Source organism: Dysidea avara, chromosome 2 (genome assembly GCF_963678975.1).
Source record: "Dysidea avara chromosome 2, odDysAvar1.4, whole genome shotgun sequence".
Lineage (NCBI taxonomy): Eukaryota > Metazoa > Porifera > Demospongiae > Dictyoceratida > Dysideidae > Dysidea > Dysidea avara.
Window position 1 is genome coordinate 31591759 of NC_089273.1, and position 14341 is coordinate 31606099.

General features: G+C 37.2%; 1 protein-coding gene and 1 long non-coding RNA gene across 3 annotated transcripts in view; one reads left to right on the forward strand and one right to left on the reverse strand.

Moving 5' to 3' along the window:
- The first annotated feature begins 3121 nt into the window (after positions 1–3121).
- On the forward strand, positions 3122–7653 carry LOC136247068 (uncharacterized). 2 transcript variants are annotated; one of them, XR_010697066.1, is made up of 6 exons: positions 3122–3243; positions 3296–3365; positions 3421–5335; positions 5395–5448; positions 7388–7475; positions 7527–7653. It is a non-coding gene; the product is annotated as an uncharacterized lncRNA (long non-coding RNA). The 2 variants fall into 2 exon arrangements; XR_010697065.1 differs by having other exon boundaries at positions 3123–3243; positions 7524–7653.
- An 847-nt stretch (positions 7654–8500) lies between these two features.
- Positions 8501–14341, reverse strand: part of LOC136244380 (cell adhesion molecule DSCAM-like) — a 30112-nt gene continuing 24271 nt past the window's right edge. Inside the window, exon 9 of the mRNA XM_066035953.1 lies at positions 8501–8729. Within this exon, the coding sequence (XP_065892025.1) occupies positions 8587–8729 (143 nt within the window). The 3' untranslated portion in view covers positions 8501–8586. The remainder of the gene's footprint in view (positions 8730–14341) is intronic.

Below are 14341 nucleotides of genomic sequence, written 5' to 3' on the forward strand. Positions count from 1 at the left end.
TAAAAAATGATGTGAACAAGCGAGTTAACTAAACAGCCAAACCACCTGTAAACTAAATTTAAAGCAATAATGTACACATGTTCTAACTATGTGGCGCTAGTAGTACATGTCAGAAACTGTAATAGCTACACATTGCAAGTAAAGATTGGAGTGCAATTAACTTGACGCCCTGGTGTACACTTCCTGACACCCATGTTAACTATTATATAATTTAGGAAAGACATCATAAAGAATAGAAGTCACAAAAGAAGATGGTACTTACTCTTACAGAAGTTACAGAACACACGGAAAACCACACTGACAAACAAACATGTAACTAGGCCTGAGTCAAATTCAAATATGCTCAAAATTTTGCCCAAAATGGTTTCTGGAAATTCTCACCTATTATGCTTTTCAGGTGCTCCCTTTATGCCTGCATTATGCTCCTAGGTTAGCAACATTTCTTACAATTATCTTAGAACATTTTAATCAGTGAATGCTCTATTAAAGTATTTCATTGCAAAATTACTGTCTATTAGAGAGTATTGATCTAAGAAGCCATGTACAATGCATTTGAGTGCTCCATTGCAGTTTCTACTGACTGCTCTATTAGGGAGTATCGATCCATTTTTATAGAATTAAGCTCCACAGTTTGAAATATCCACCTAATATGCTAACGTTATGTTGGCATAGCACTCTAGCCTATTATGCTGGTATATTTGATGCAGGCCTACATGCATCCATTGCTGCATTTGTTGGCCTGCCCATGCCTATCCTATTATACCTATTAAATGTGCTACCGTATACTTTTCCAACAGTCCATATACTGTGTAGCAATACTAGATGGTACATAGTAAAACGAACTAGAGAAGGTCACTACTAAATGTAGTGAAGTTCACTACTAATCTCTGCCACAATACTCACTATTATTATTTTTATGTACTGACATTTACTACTAATTTTACAGTGACCATCATTACTATGTAGTCACATTCATTACTATGTAGAGGGTCGCTAGTTTAAAATAATGAGTATTGTGGCACAAAATATAGTTGGTAGTAGACTCGGTACATGTTCACGTGAGCCCCAGCCAAAACAGTAATATTAAAGAGGTGAATATGTGTTCACTCCCAATGGTTCTGTGCTGGAACAAGCTAAACATGTTTACATATTGTAAAAATGTTTGTGTGCCTGAATCATCCATACTAAATGTATGGAATATTTGTTAAGCCTCATACAGCAACTCACTTGTTCTTTCCCGTATCAAAGCAATTTTTGACTATGTAATATTAGTTTTGGAATTTAAAGGGCTTCACAGAGCAACTAAATGTTTGGGCAGCTGGATAACAGGAAATGGAGGCTCAGGTGAGCGTGAACAGACTATAGTACTGAATTTTACTAACTTTTTTCAGTGTAGCTATAAATTTATTATGTGCAAAAAAGTCAATTTAGAAAAATATGCACCAAAAAGGTAGATAAAACAATAAAACGTTGTGCCTGGATTTGAATCCGCAGGCTGCAGCCTACACTGGCAGAGTAGGTTAGTAACCACAAAAACTTCAGGTAGGTACTATACCAGCTCCTGTGGGTTGTTGCTTGCTATGGAATGCAGCTGCAGTTTTCTCTACGTCATGACTTTCAACGGACAAAGGTATAAACATGTAGAAGCTTGCAATAAACTTTGTGAAGTAGCCAGATGATGAGCAACTTATTTTGTGCAAGAATTGCATCAATATATGTGCACAGATTGGTGAGTAATTAGTATCATCAAAATTTGACATATGAAAAAAAAATGTCATGGAAAAGTGGTACTGAGAAGAAAATAAGTTGTAATAGACAGAATCTGAACTCTGGACCTTTGGATCAATAGTTGTATGTGCTGTTTGAATAAAGTTGATTTTGACAGAAATGTAGCTCAAGGTTTCTTCTACAGCAATGCATTCAATGCTCTGTAGAGAAGCATGCAGTGATTTGTATCAACACACTTGAAGCTGCCAGATGATGAGCTCTTAATTTCATTAAAGTCCCATGTCAATAATGTGCTTTGGTTATGGAGTTAGTGATGTCATGAAGCAAATGGACATTTAGACGACAGCATTATAAAGAGATAGATAGATAATTGGCTAGTAATAGACCACTTTATTTAAAGGAATGAGGAATTTAATTAGGATTGCAATGTCTGGAGTACATATTTTCTAAACCACGCATTGGTTCCCACACAAATTTGTATGTTTTTCAAAATGTCTTACAGACTTACAGTTCCTTAGATTGAAATGAAACTTGGACACAGGGTTTACCACCTATAGAATTACCAATTGGCACAAACAGAGTGAAAATAGCATGTTCATAGGTGAATATATGGCTTCAAGAACGTAGTACATGTTGTGGTGAAGAATAAGCCTTTTAGTCACAGAAACACTTGCTGAAAAGATCCTAATGTATCAGTATCTAGTCCTACAAGTCATAATCAATCCTTAATGACAGTGCAGTAAAGGTCAATTAATGCTATAGTCCCATTCTGTTACTAGATACTTTGCCAGGGTCTGTAACTTACTGTTATAATCGATTTTGATTTAAACTGCTATCCTGTGTGGTCTGTGGCAATGCTAATGTGAGTGTCAGTAGTAACAAAGGTTGAATTTTGTTAAAAGTCATAGTGTAATTATAAGATGAATTACAGGTACTCGATGACTAGTTTTCATATCGCTACGATCACAGTGCAGCAAACATTATGACTACACTGCTGTTATGTGTTCAATGGTTTCCCTTACTAATGTAAAACAGTATTTGCAATGCCTCAGAACGCTTTAACAGGGTGATAAAGGAGTGTTTATTATCATGCTACAAATTATTACCACTGAGTGCACCCATACAAGTAATGAGCAAGGCTCTGATTGACCTTGTCAGTTATCCCTAGACCATAACTGCATTAATGAAACTAGTTTCATAGACTTGTGGCAAAGCATCACAGGAGATCTAGTACAGAGGTACGTCGAGGTTCGACATACCGTTCTTTACACTCGCACGGTGAAAATACTTACTACGTGGTTGGCATCAATGGAACTAGTTAGGTACAGTTCCGTGCTGCTGTCTTCCAATTGTCCTGAGTTGTCACGTTCCTCCGTCCTCCCTTTCTTTATGAATTCTTTATTAAGCGCATGTAACTAAGCGCGTAATATTGATTAAAACTTTTGGTAAAAAAATGGCGTTGGTTTGGGCAGATCGGTTCTCGCCTGTCATAACAAGAACCGAGGCAGGAGAAAGGTGAGATGATTTACTGATTCTCCTTGAGGATCTTTTCCGCCATGAGCTACAGGGTTACAATACAGCGGATGGACATTGTCCACGTGACCTGGTTGTCAGATGTTCTCGTGGAAACTTCAAAGGTGAGCGAACAGTTTTGATAAATAGTCGTTGAACATCCCGTTGTATTAATTATAGGCCTGATGCTTCAGCGAAATTGCACGAGTAATTCTGATATGCTAGGAATAGTGCGCATTTTATAGAACTAAAGACTCGACCAGAGGCAGAAGGCACATGTCGCCTAAAGATAAAAAATGTTGGATGAGGAGTGTGGCAGAAAGTAAATGAACAATCCTCAGATATCATTTGAAGGCACAGGGAGTCACTGTATGGATGGACATGCTGTTAAGTTAGAGCGACGGAAGATTGCCAAATTGGATGTCCTAGGGAAGTCATTGAACATATCGTTATATAGAGTTCAGTGTTGATGTGTTTATTGTGCTAGTTTGGCCTTGCTGTACAGATATCCCATCTGATGGCAGCAATGCATGTGTCATTATTTGTTTTTGTCGTTAGTGTACGGATGTCGACAGCAATGTGTCCAAAGTGTTGGTGTATTTGTTGTGTTATTTTTAATTTTTGGCCTTGCTGTACGGATGTCCCATCTGACGACAGCAATGTGTCCAAAGTGTTGGTGTATTTGTTGTTATTTTTTTAATTTTTGGCCTTGCTGTATGGATGTCCCATCTGACGACAGCAATGTGTCCAAAGTGTTGGTGTATTTATTGTGTTATTTTTAATTTTTGGCCTTGCTGTACGGATGTCCCATCTGACGACAGCAATGTGTCCAAAGTGTTGGTGTATTTGTTATGTTATTTTTTTAATTTTTGGCCTTGCTGTACGGATGTCCCATCTGACGACAGCAATGTGTCCAAAGTGTTGGTGTATTTGTTATGTTATTTTTTAATTTTTGGCCTTGCTGTACGGATGTCCCATCTGACGACAGCAATGTGTCCAAAGTGTTGGTGTATTTGTTGTGTTATTTTTTATCTTTGGCCTTGCTGTACGGATGTCCCATCTGATGACAGCAATGTGTCCAAAGTGTTGGTGTATTTGTTGTGTTATTTTTAATTTTTGGCCTTGCTGTACGGATGTCCCATCTGATGACAGCAATGTGCCCAAAGTGTTGGTGTATTTGTTGTGTTATTTGTTGTTATTTTTAATTTTTGGCCTTGCTGTACGGATGTCCCATCAGACGACAGCAATGTGTCCAAAGTGTTGGTGTATTTGTTGTTATTTTTTTAATTTTTGGCCTTGCTATACGGATGTCCCATCTGACGACAGCAATGTGTCCAAAGTGTTGGTGTATTTGTTGTGTTATTATTTTAATTTTTGGCCTTGCTGTACGGATGTCCCATCTGACGACAGCAATGTGTCCAAAGTGTTGGTGTATTTGTTGTTATTTTTTAATTTTTGGCCTTGCTGTACGGATGTCCCATCTGATGACAGAAATGTGCCCAAAGTGTTGGTGTATTTGTTGTGTTATTTGTTGTTATTTTTAATTTTTGGCCTTGCTGTACGGATGTCCCATCTGACGACAGCAATGTGTCCAAAGTGTTGGTGTATTTGTTGTTATTTTTTAATTTTTGGCCTTGCTGTACGGATGTCCCATCTGACGACAGCAATGTGTCCAAAGTGTTGGTGTATTTGTTGTTATTTTTTTAAATTTTTGGCCTTGCTGTACGGATGTCCCATCTGACGACAGCAATGTGTCCAAAGTGTTGGTGTATTTGTTGTGTTTTTTTTTTAAATTTTGGCCTTGCTGTACGGATGCCCCATCTGATGACAGCAATGTGTCCAAAGTGTTGGTGTATGTACTTTGTTTTGATTTTGTCTTGTTGTACGGATTCCCCTGCAATATATGTCATCAATCTTAAGAAGTGTTAACTAATTTCTTTGTTGCTTACTGTTGTTTTGTGTTGTTAGACAATCAAGCCTGCCTGATCCCTTATCTCCATGAATGATCACTACTACAAAATGATGAATGGTTTCTCCATAATAATTTACAATCATCCTTATACTGCTTCGTTGTTTTCATCGCAATAAAATTATGGTAAGTAATTCAGTTTTTGCAGTATTTGGTAATTGATACAGTTTTCTATGAAACTATAGGGGTATTTAGTCTAGCAGCAGTAATGCGCTTCTCAAGCAGGTCAAGCCCAGAAAGTAAGTTATTTCTTGTCGGTTGTGTGTATGTGCGTCCGTAGTGTGTGTGTGTAGTGTGTGCGTTGTGTGAGTGTGTGCACGTGCGTGCATGTGCACAAGCAGCCCACCCAGTTATAATATTAATGGGTACCTTCAATTTGCTGGGGAAGCAAATGCCCAACTGTCCTTGTCTAACAGATATACCCATGTTGGTTACCAGCCCTGTGTCCAGAGAGTTTGCCTGCACAAGGCTGAAGTGGCTAGTGGTGCACGGACATCCCAGTGCTGGTTCACTGAGTGCCAATAGCTCTCGTGGGCTTTGCTTTACATTTGTGTCTGTAGTCTGTGCTTGTCTGTGTATAGTTTAGTATGTCTTTGTGTGTAATTGTGTAGTGTAGTCTAGTGTCTGTGTGTTTTATAGCTGGCATATCTCCGACTCTCCTTATCTTGGTTAGTGGTTAGGTCCTTCTGGAACCTCAGGTTTCTATGACTCTAGATGAGACATGGGTAGTCAGTCCTCTTGTATGTTTACCAGCCCTGTCCCAGGAGGATTTGTATTTTATGGACTGGATTCCCGGACTGGGCTTGAAACAGCCTCATTATACTAATCAAGACATTTTCTAGCTTTTGTAATCATGGACCTTCCACCTGCACCAATTTATTAGAATATTTTCAAAATATGTAGTATAGCCAATAGTTTTGGGTGGTGGTACATTGCAATTTCTAAATGGTTTAGTCATAGTATGCTCTAGTTTGAACATACTAAACATATTCACTGTCAAGTAGGTGACTAATAGGTGGCTGCTGCCCTCAGTGGCACTGGTGATACCCTACGGTTATGAATAACAATTGTCGCCAATTACAAAAGACTCGCCTTTGTTGCTAAAGAGTGTAGCACTACAGGAATTATTTTATATTAATTTTACCAAAATACTTCAACCACTGTCAGCACTCTCATTTTTTACTAATATTCTAATAAATTGGTACATGTGCAATGTTTAGGACTTATATGGAAAAGTAGCACTAGTAGTTGTAGCTTGGTAGTGCATGAATTTATTTATAAATAATTTCTGGATGGGGAACAAGTCTGTCAGAAATAGGGTGAGTGGGACGATAGAAAATATCCCTGGTAGTGTTGTTTTCAGGATTACAAGATCTAGAAAAGTGCCTGCATTCAACTGTTTGCAATCCACTCTGTGAGTCCAGTCTGCAAAATACATTAGGCCAGAGGATTTGCTTGTCTAAGGCGACAACATCTGAGTACTGCACAGATGTGATGTCATCCAAGTGCAGGTTTCCTGGATATGGGTAAACTGTGTGTGTATATTTTTAACTGGGGGCCACTTGTCTATTATCTGTCCATGTCTCGCTAATGGATGGGGTTCTGGTGGGACTTGAGTGCCCACGCCATCATGGTAAAGCCTTCTTGTTGGGTACTAGCCCTCCCCTAGGAGGATCTCCCAGCTTGGCTCCTAGTACCTGCTTAGTGCATAGTCAACTGGGTGGCGTTACTGTTTGAAAGCAGCTAGTGACTTTGATTTTTGCTTTGCTTCATGTGAGTTGTGTTAGTAAAACTGCAGTGTAGTGTATGCAAATGTGTATTTGGATGTAGTGGAGTGTGTGTATCCACCTAGCTATAGTGTTATTGGATTCTTGTTGTATACTGGGGAATCGAATACCAGACTGTTATTGACTGACTCCCTTACCTTGTGAAATTTTATAATTTCCACAACCTCTTTCTGTGAGATTTGGACAATCTTTCCATGGGTTACTAGTCATGCCTTAGCAAGATGTACCTAAGTGGCACGCAGGCATCTCAGTACTGGTTCTTTTAGTAGCAGTAGCTGTGTTAGACTGCCGCCGTTCACTTTTTTGTGCGTGTGTGTCACGGCTCTATTGTTTGTACTGTGTGCCATAGCGTGTGAGTTTGCTGCTTATATGTGTACAATATTTACTGCAGGTTTTGTGCAAGTGATGCACCTGATTTTCTAGAGATACAGAATAGTTCTCCCAGGCTACAGCTACTCGACATGATTGCGAGACAACAGGTTATTCTTTACCAGTATATGCAACTTACAGATTCAATGTGTTTACAGCAGGCTTTGTGCTGATGATGTGCCAGGATGATCCTACTTACTCTTGACTGATTTAAATGTGTTTCAGTAATTGCGTATTTTAATTATTTTCATGTAATTGTAAATTATTAATTTTAATATTTAACGTGAACGGCAGTGAAATAAATCGTCTACAGCCGGATATTGTTGGTCGACGGCACGGAGTGGAACAGAAATGCTTCAGCCAACCTACAGCAGTTGTCACAGAATATCTCGCCAGCGGCCACGTAGATGCACTAGGGAGTGAACTGATTTCCGTTCTCAAAACAGTGCCACTTATGGCCAAGGCACGGACAAAGGGTCGCCACTCGCACGTAATGGCGTGCAGCGATGTAGTAAGTGTGGTGGACGGACGGGTACTGTAACGAGATCTTCGGCCTAGTTTTCCTGTGCATAGGCCAAATAATTGCATTTTTCAAGAAGGCAATCCATCCTCCATATATAGTACTCCAGTGATTATGCAAAAGCTAATTTATTATCCAATTAACATTCCATGGCTTCTGGTAAAGTGGTCTATTACTTCAAATAATTAATTACAGGTATAAGTAGCTTCACTATTCATACAAAAAAATCCCATAACAGTGAAATAATCTCAACTTTCACTGGTAGCAGTGAAACAGTGTAAGTACAATTTCATTGACTAGAATATGTGTTACATTTTAGCATAAATAATGTTGCTATTTACTAACAGTTACTATGTGTGCATGGTTACCACAGCCTAAGATGCTTAAATTGTCACAATAATCAGTTGATGCAACCATTGCTTAGGAATTGCTTTCAATTGGCTGATTTGCTACTTACATCATAGGCACTCTAACAACTATTGCTTCAACCAAAAAATTGTATGGCATTTACACGGATAGTACAAATAGCAGTGAAATCTGCCATTCTTGATGCATTGAAAATGGAAAATTTTAATTATGCGCAGAACTCGTGTTACTAAGTACATGTTTGTACATCAATATAATACAAGAAAAACCTGCATGTTACAATGTGTGGTGAGACTAGAGGTACACATATGCATTAGCTACTATGCACAAATTTGCTAAAAGTACAAAAATTTTGAGATACAGTGAGGTAAAAATGGGACAACACTTGCATACCTATATAGCACAAAAAAGTCTGTATTTGTGCATGGATGAATCAAATTTTGTAGAGGTGGTCTATAACGAGATGCAACAGCTGGTGCTACAAAAAACATGAATGGCATAAGTCAAATGTTTCACATTATTATTATGTAAAATGAATTATACACAACCCTATATTATACCAACACACACATATTAGTCAGTCTGTTTGCAATTGCATTAATTTAGAACCATAATACATAGAGAGTTTTCACACCTTACATTTGTCCAGATTATTTGCCATATCTTAGCAATGTATACAATTCAATACGATTCCGTAATTATACTATATTTTGATGTGATCATACTGCAAATTGGGAAAATGTATGTAGTACTGTATGTACATGTAATTTTAAAACTACTGATACAACATACCTACAGCATTTAGTACAATGACATGGTGCATTTAAAACCCAGCAGAAGCAAAGCAATAGTATGTTCAAATAGGGATAGCCACTATGCCTATATACACCTTCTATGGCTAACTTATATGCTAGCAGCTACATTGTATATATATATCTCTTGCTAGCTCAGGAAGTCCACTATTTGAGCTGGCAATATGAGTCTCCTCATGACAGGATATCCACTGTACCAAAGCGACATAGAATTAACCGCTCCAACTAAATTCTCTTATGAGTCATGGGTTATTCCATGTCAAATCACCGAGTAATTGTAGGGTCACCTCTCAGATTTTGAAGAAACTTATTGTGTTTGTAGTACCTATGGTGCTCATCACCCATACCAATTTGTAGCCTCATACACCACATAGTGTTTCTGATTTATGACCACAAATATTTTGAATATTTCATGAAAAATTGGTTCGTCTTGAGTTACAAAATCAACTGTCAGTAGCTCACCACTGTGTTAATATTTTTAAAATAAAATTTTCTGTGATTAAAGACTGTTAATTGACCTTTCAAGTAATCCATAAACTATGGGATATCAATTTAATTAAGGTTCAAAAAGGCTCTATTAAAAACTTTAATCCTCAATATTTCAAAAAGTGCTGCTTCAAATTCTATGAATATTTTAATAAATAATAATTGGGGTATGGTCTATTGTTGGGAAAATTTTTGTGGTGGGGCCACAATGGGTTCAAGAGATGTAATTAAATGTGTTGTGGTATGTAGTGGAATTTTGTAGTCTATTATTGCTATATGGGAGTGTACAACCACTGCTGATAAGGCCATGCCAACTTTGTCTTACACAATGAAAGTGCCCAAGTACAGTGCAGCCTGTATTAGTGACCACCTGTATTGAAAGACCACCTTTGTGCTGCAATTCATTTAGTTGGATTTACTGTACGGGTAATTCCATATCAGTTCACCAATGTTTCGCACGTGACCCCATCAGAATTGGACGAAACTCGGTGTGTGGATAGCCCAAGTGGTCTTTGAATTTTTTTAGTAAATAATAATTGGGTTATGGTCAAAATTCCACTTGGGCTTCCCATTTCTGAGAAGCCCAAGTGGAATTGGATGAAATTCGGTGTGTGGGTATCCCTTCACCCAATAATTGTATGGCTTCCCAGAATAGTTTATTAAGTATTCTATTTTTTGCTGTTACAGTACTTGTGATCATTCAAAGCATCATCACTTGGGTGTTTTTAAAATAAATTGCACCACTTTAAAGCTCAAAAGAATAAGGTTTCATTTGGTATATTTAATTTGATGAAGTTGATAATTAGCCATGTCTCCTAATCTTTGATCTTTGCTTTACCAAAAAGTGCTGATTAGAACTTTTTTCTGGATACTTGTCAGACATTCACCTATTAGTTGCAAAAGTGTCAGCTTGGGGTCTCTATGGGATTATGAGATAGGTAGCTAGCAGTGTTTACGGTATTTTAGCAGATATCCCATGTAGTACTGCACACCTTGAAGCTCATTTTGTTGATTTAGGTTTGCAGACACACAAGACTCTTTGATTCAACTACAAGTTAAATTTATGCATATATAAACAAGTTTAGACAAAGGCATGTGATACAAGTTTGCTACTGTGGTGATACAACGTGATGCTGTTTGGTAGCAAAAATCATATCTTTTTTGTCAGAGTACACATGACCACTTCTTGTCCTTGGGTCTATGAGAGTTAGAATATCATCCATTGGTATAGTGTGGATCTGGGTACTTGAACGAGTTTGATGGACTGTGTACGTGGATGCAGAAATGTCAGCTTCACTTCCTTAGTGTCACTGCAAATTTCAAGCACACAAACTAACCACCGATTCTCTTCATGTCAACAAGTGACAAACCCAGCAATCCATTCTGGTGAACCTCTCTTTCCAGGTTATGAGTAAAATATTATTTCCACTGTGCTATCTGACATTGGCACAAAAGAGTACAATTTTCTCGTACCAGGGATTGTATGTGAGAGTTGAAAGCGGTGTCCCTGTTCTCTCGAATAATCTTCATTGCTACCATACCCAAAGTAAGCAGCAGGCATGTTGCTCCATGCTCAATTGAACAACTGACGTGGTGTCATTAGCTGGTCATTGTACTGCCTTTGCAAACTATATAAGCTGGCTGCATTTGAAAACTATACAACTAAATAAATTGCAGCACAAAGGTGGTCTTTCAATACAGGTGGTCACTAATACAGGTTGCACTGTACCTGGACACCTTCATTGTGTAAGACAAAATTAGCATGGCCTTATTAGGAGTGGTTATTAGAGGTGTACACTCCCATATAGCAATAATAGACTACAAAATTCCACTACATACCACAACATATTTAATTATATCTCTTGAACTCATTGTGGCCCCACCGCAAAATTTTACCAACAATAGAACATAACCTAATATTATTTACTAAAAAATTCAAAGAATTTAAAGCAGCACTTTTTGAAATATTAAGGATTAAAGATTTTAATGGAACCTTTTTGAACCTTAATTAATTGATATTGCATAGATAATGGATTACTTGAAATATCAACAGTAATAAGGATTCAGGATTTAGTTTTCAGGATTCACGTTGAGCTGAATCCTGAAAAACAGCTAAAAATTAAACGTGGATTTTTTCTCCACAGAGTTAACATTTCAGCCAACCAGATGATTACTGGTAACAGCAAAGGTATCAACAACAGACACGTATGGTTTGGCTCCATTACAAGTTCGGGAAAGGGCTGTAATGGACACTGTATTTATATGGCTTCCCCAGGCTTCCCCATAGGAAATGTATTGTGAAAATGTTGATTGGCTATAAATATTATGTTGAACAAAAAGATTTTGAAATATTTTTAGTGGGTCAAGCAGTACTACAAATGAGCCAAATTTCAAGATCGTGTGAAACTGCATCCATGAGTTATTAAATGTTTTTGAGGATTCAACTCAACGTGAACATACTGTAACAGTCTTTATTCAATGAAATTTTTATTTAAAAATATTAACACAGTGGCAGATGATTTTGTAACTCAAGATGAGCCAATTTTTCATGAAATATTCAAAATATTTGTGGTCATAAATCAGAAACTATGTGGTGTATGGGGCTAAACATTGGTATGGATGATGAGCACCATAGGTACTACAAACACAACAAGTTTCATCAAAATCCAAGAGGTGACCCTACAATTCCTTGGTGATTTGCCATGGAATGACCCTCATTCCAACAATTTTGAAAACATGCTTAAATTTTTGTGAATGCAGAAAATGACACACAACATTTTTGACTGTGAATTCTTGATTGATGTAAGCATGTGCGTATAATAAAATTCAGATTGAAGATTATGTTGTGTAATGGGTATACTACTGCAATAGTAGATAGCTATATGAAAACTAGACATGCATGACAAAGCATTAAAACATTTCCCTCTTTCTGCAGTAGATGTTTGTGCTTGTCAGTCCAAGTTTTCTAAAATTTTGGTAAACCATGATGTACGTACCTACGCTTATTTACTTTTTGCTATGCATTCAAGCAAGGTATTCTTTTTGTCAACTTTTGAAAAACAACATGTTATCGTCACTGGATTTAAATTCTGCATTGTTAGTAAGCACATAACAAATGAAATGACGAGCTGCAAGTAAAAGTTCACAGGTTGACAATGTGGCAAACTATCATACAGTACAATAGTAGTATATATATATATAATGGATAACGGGGGTTTGGGCTTTTCTGGCCAAAAATAACACCCTAAAATCAGCCTCACAATACCTTCATGGTGTCTTGGCAGTATTGGTAAAGTATAAGTAAGTCCAAAAGTGTCTCCAGAGCAGCCAAAAATGCTTCTGATAAGTTGCTATAGAATTTCAAACATTTTGTATTTAGCAGAATTTTCTACTGACTGATTGACTGATGACTTCAGACAAGCGTAACTCAATAATTTAAGTTATAGGCTCAATTTTTCTCTAATATAATGTGTTGCTTCAGCTCATTTGGCACACCACTGTACGTATAATGCATGCATCATTGACTTACCTTTGAGTTCCATTTCTTTTCACTGAGAGTGCAAAGTGACAATCATTATGGAAATATACATGTTTTTCTTATAAACGTGAGTATATATAAGTGTGATAGTCAGCAGAGAGGAAGCCATATGCACTACTGTGAATCGACAGTGATTGAAGAAGTGTTTCTCTTACTGTTATGGTGTGAACATGGCTGAAACCAAAGCGTAACAGCATAATGCTTTTCAGTAAATAATTGATGGTTGTGGTGCGTGTTCAGACAATTTAATGGCATGTCTGGCATCATTCTTCCTTTTGATGCAATATGCACAGTTTCATTGTAGTCATAATATTATGTAATTTAACCCTTATATCCAGACAGAACTTTTGGGGAATGTGTGTTTACACACTACAGATATTCATTGCAGTTTTAATTGTGGTAACTTGACTCCTTCTGCTTAAGACTTAACATTGGTAGAAAATCTGTTCAGTGGGTTACTTGGAGAAGTTTAAAAGGACACTATAACTACAAAGGCTTACTTGTTATGAATCGTTAAAAGATATCGATGTGCATTTCTGTGTTTCTGTTTCCATATGAGCCTACTCCAAAACTACATCACAGTCAGACATGAAAATCTCCACTATAGTAGGGGGACTCTTGTCGACTATCAGAATATTTTTGAATGGTCATATCTCAGCCAATAACGAAGATATCGAGCTCTATATAGCTAACTAGCAGATATGGGTATAAGGCATTAAAATAAGTACTTGCAAGTGGTTTTCAGTTGATTTTCAAAACAAGATTTCTTTCGGCTATTTTATAACCATACTTGCTTGACATCTTTGTTTTTGGCTATAGTGGAGGTTGCCTATACCTGCAGATATACTGGTGGATATTATACCCTAATTCAGTTATATGGTTATTCAGTTATACTTTTTCAGTTTTCTTTGATCCCCAATCCAACTTTAAATTTCTTAAATATTTCCTTCTGCTTCACTGCTATTATAGTGATCTAAGACACAGTGCTATCTGATGAGGAGATGATTTGATCTCTTTGTACAGCACACTGCTCTGTTAAATAGTAACTTGTACCGCAAATCTCATTTTTATTTTAGATATCTCTGACTACTCCATATAATGGGCTTTGACCCCTAACTACTCCTGACTACTCCTATGACTTTTATGTCAAATTAGTCATTCAGCTACTGTATGTGGAAACATTAATTTTTACAGATTTTTAAAAATGCATTCCCAATAGCCTCAACTGATAATTTTAAGTACTGTGATCAAGCC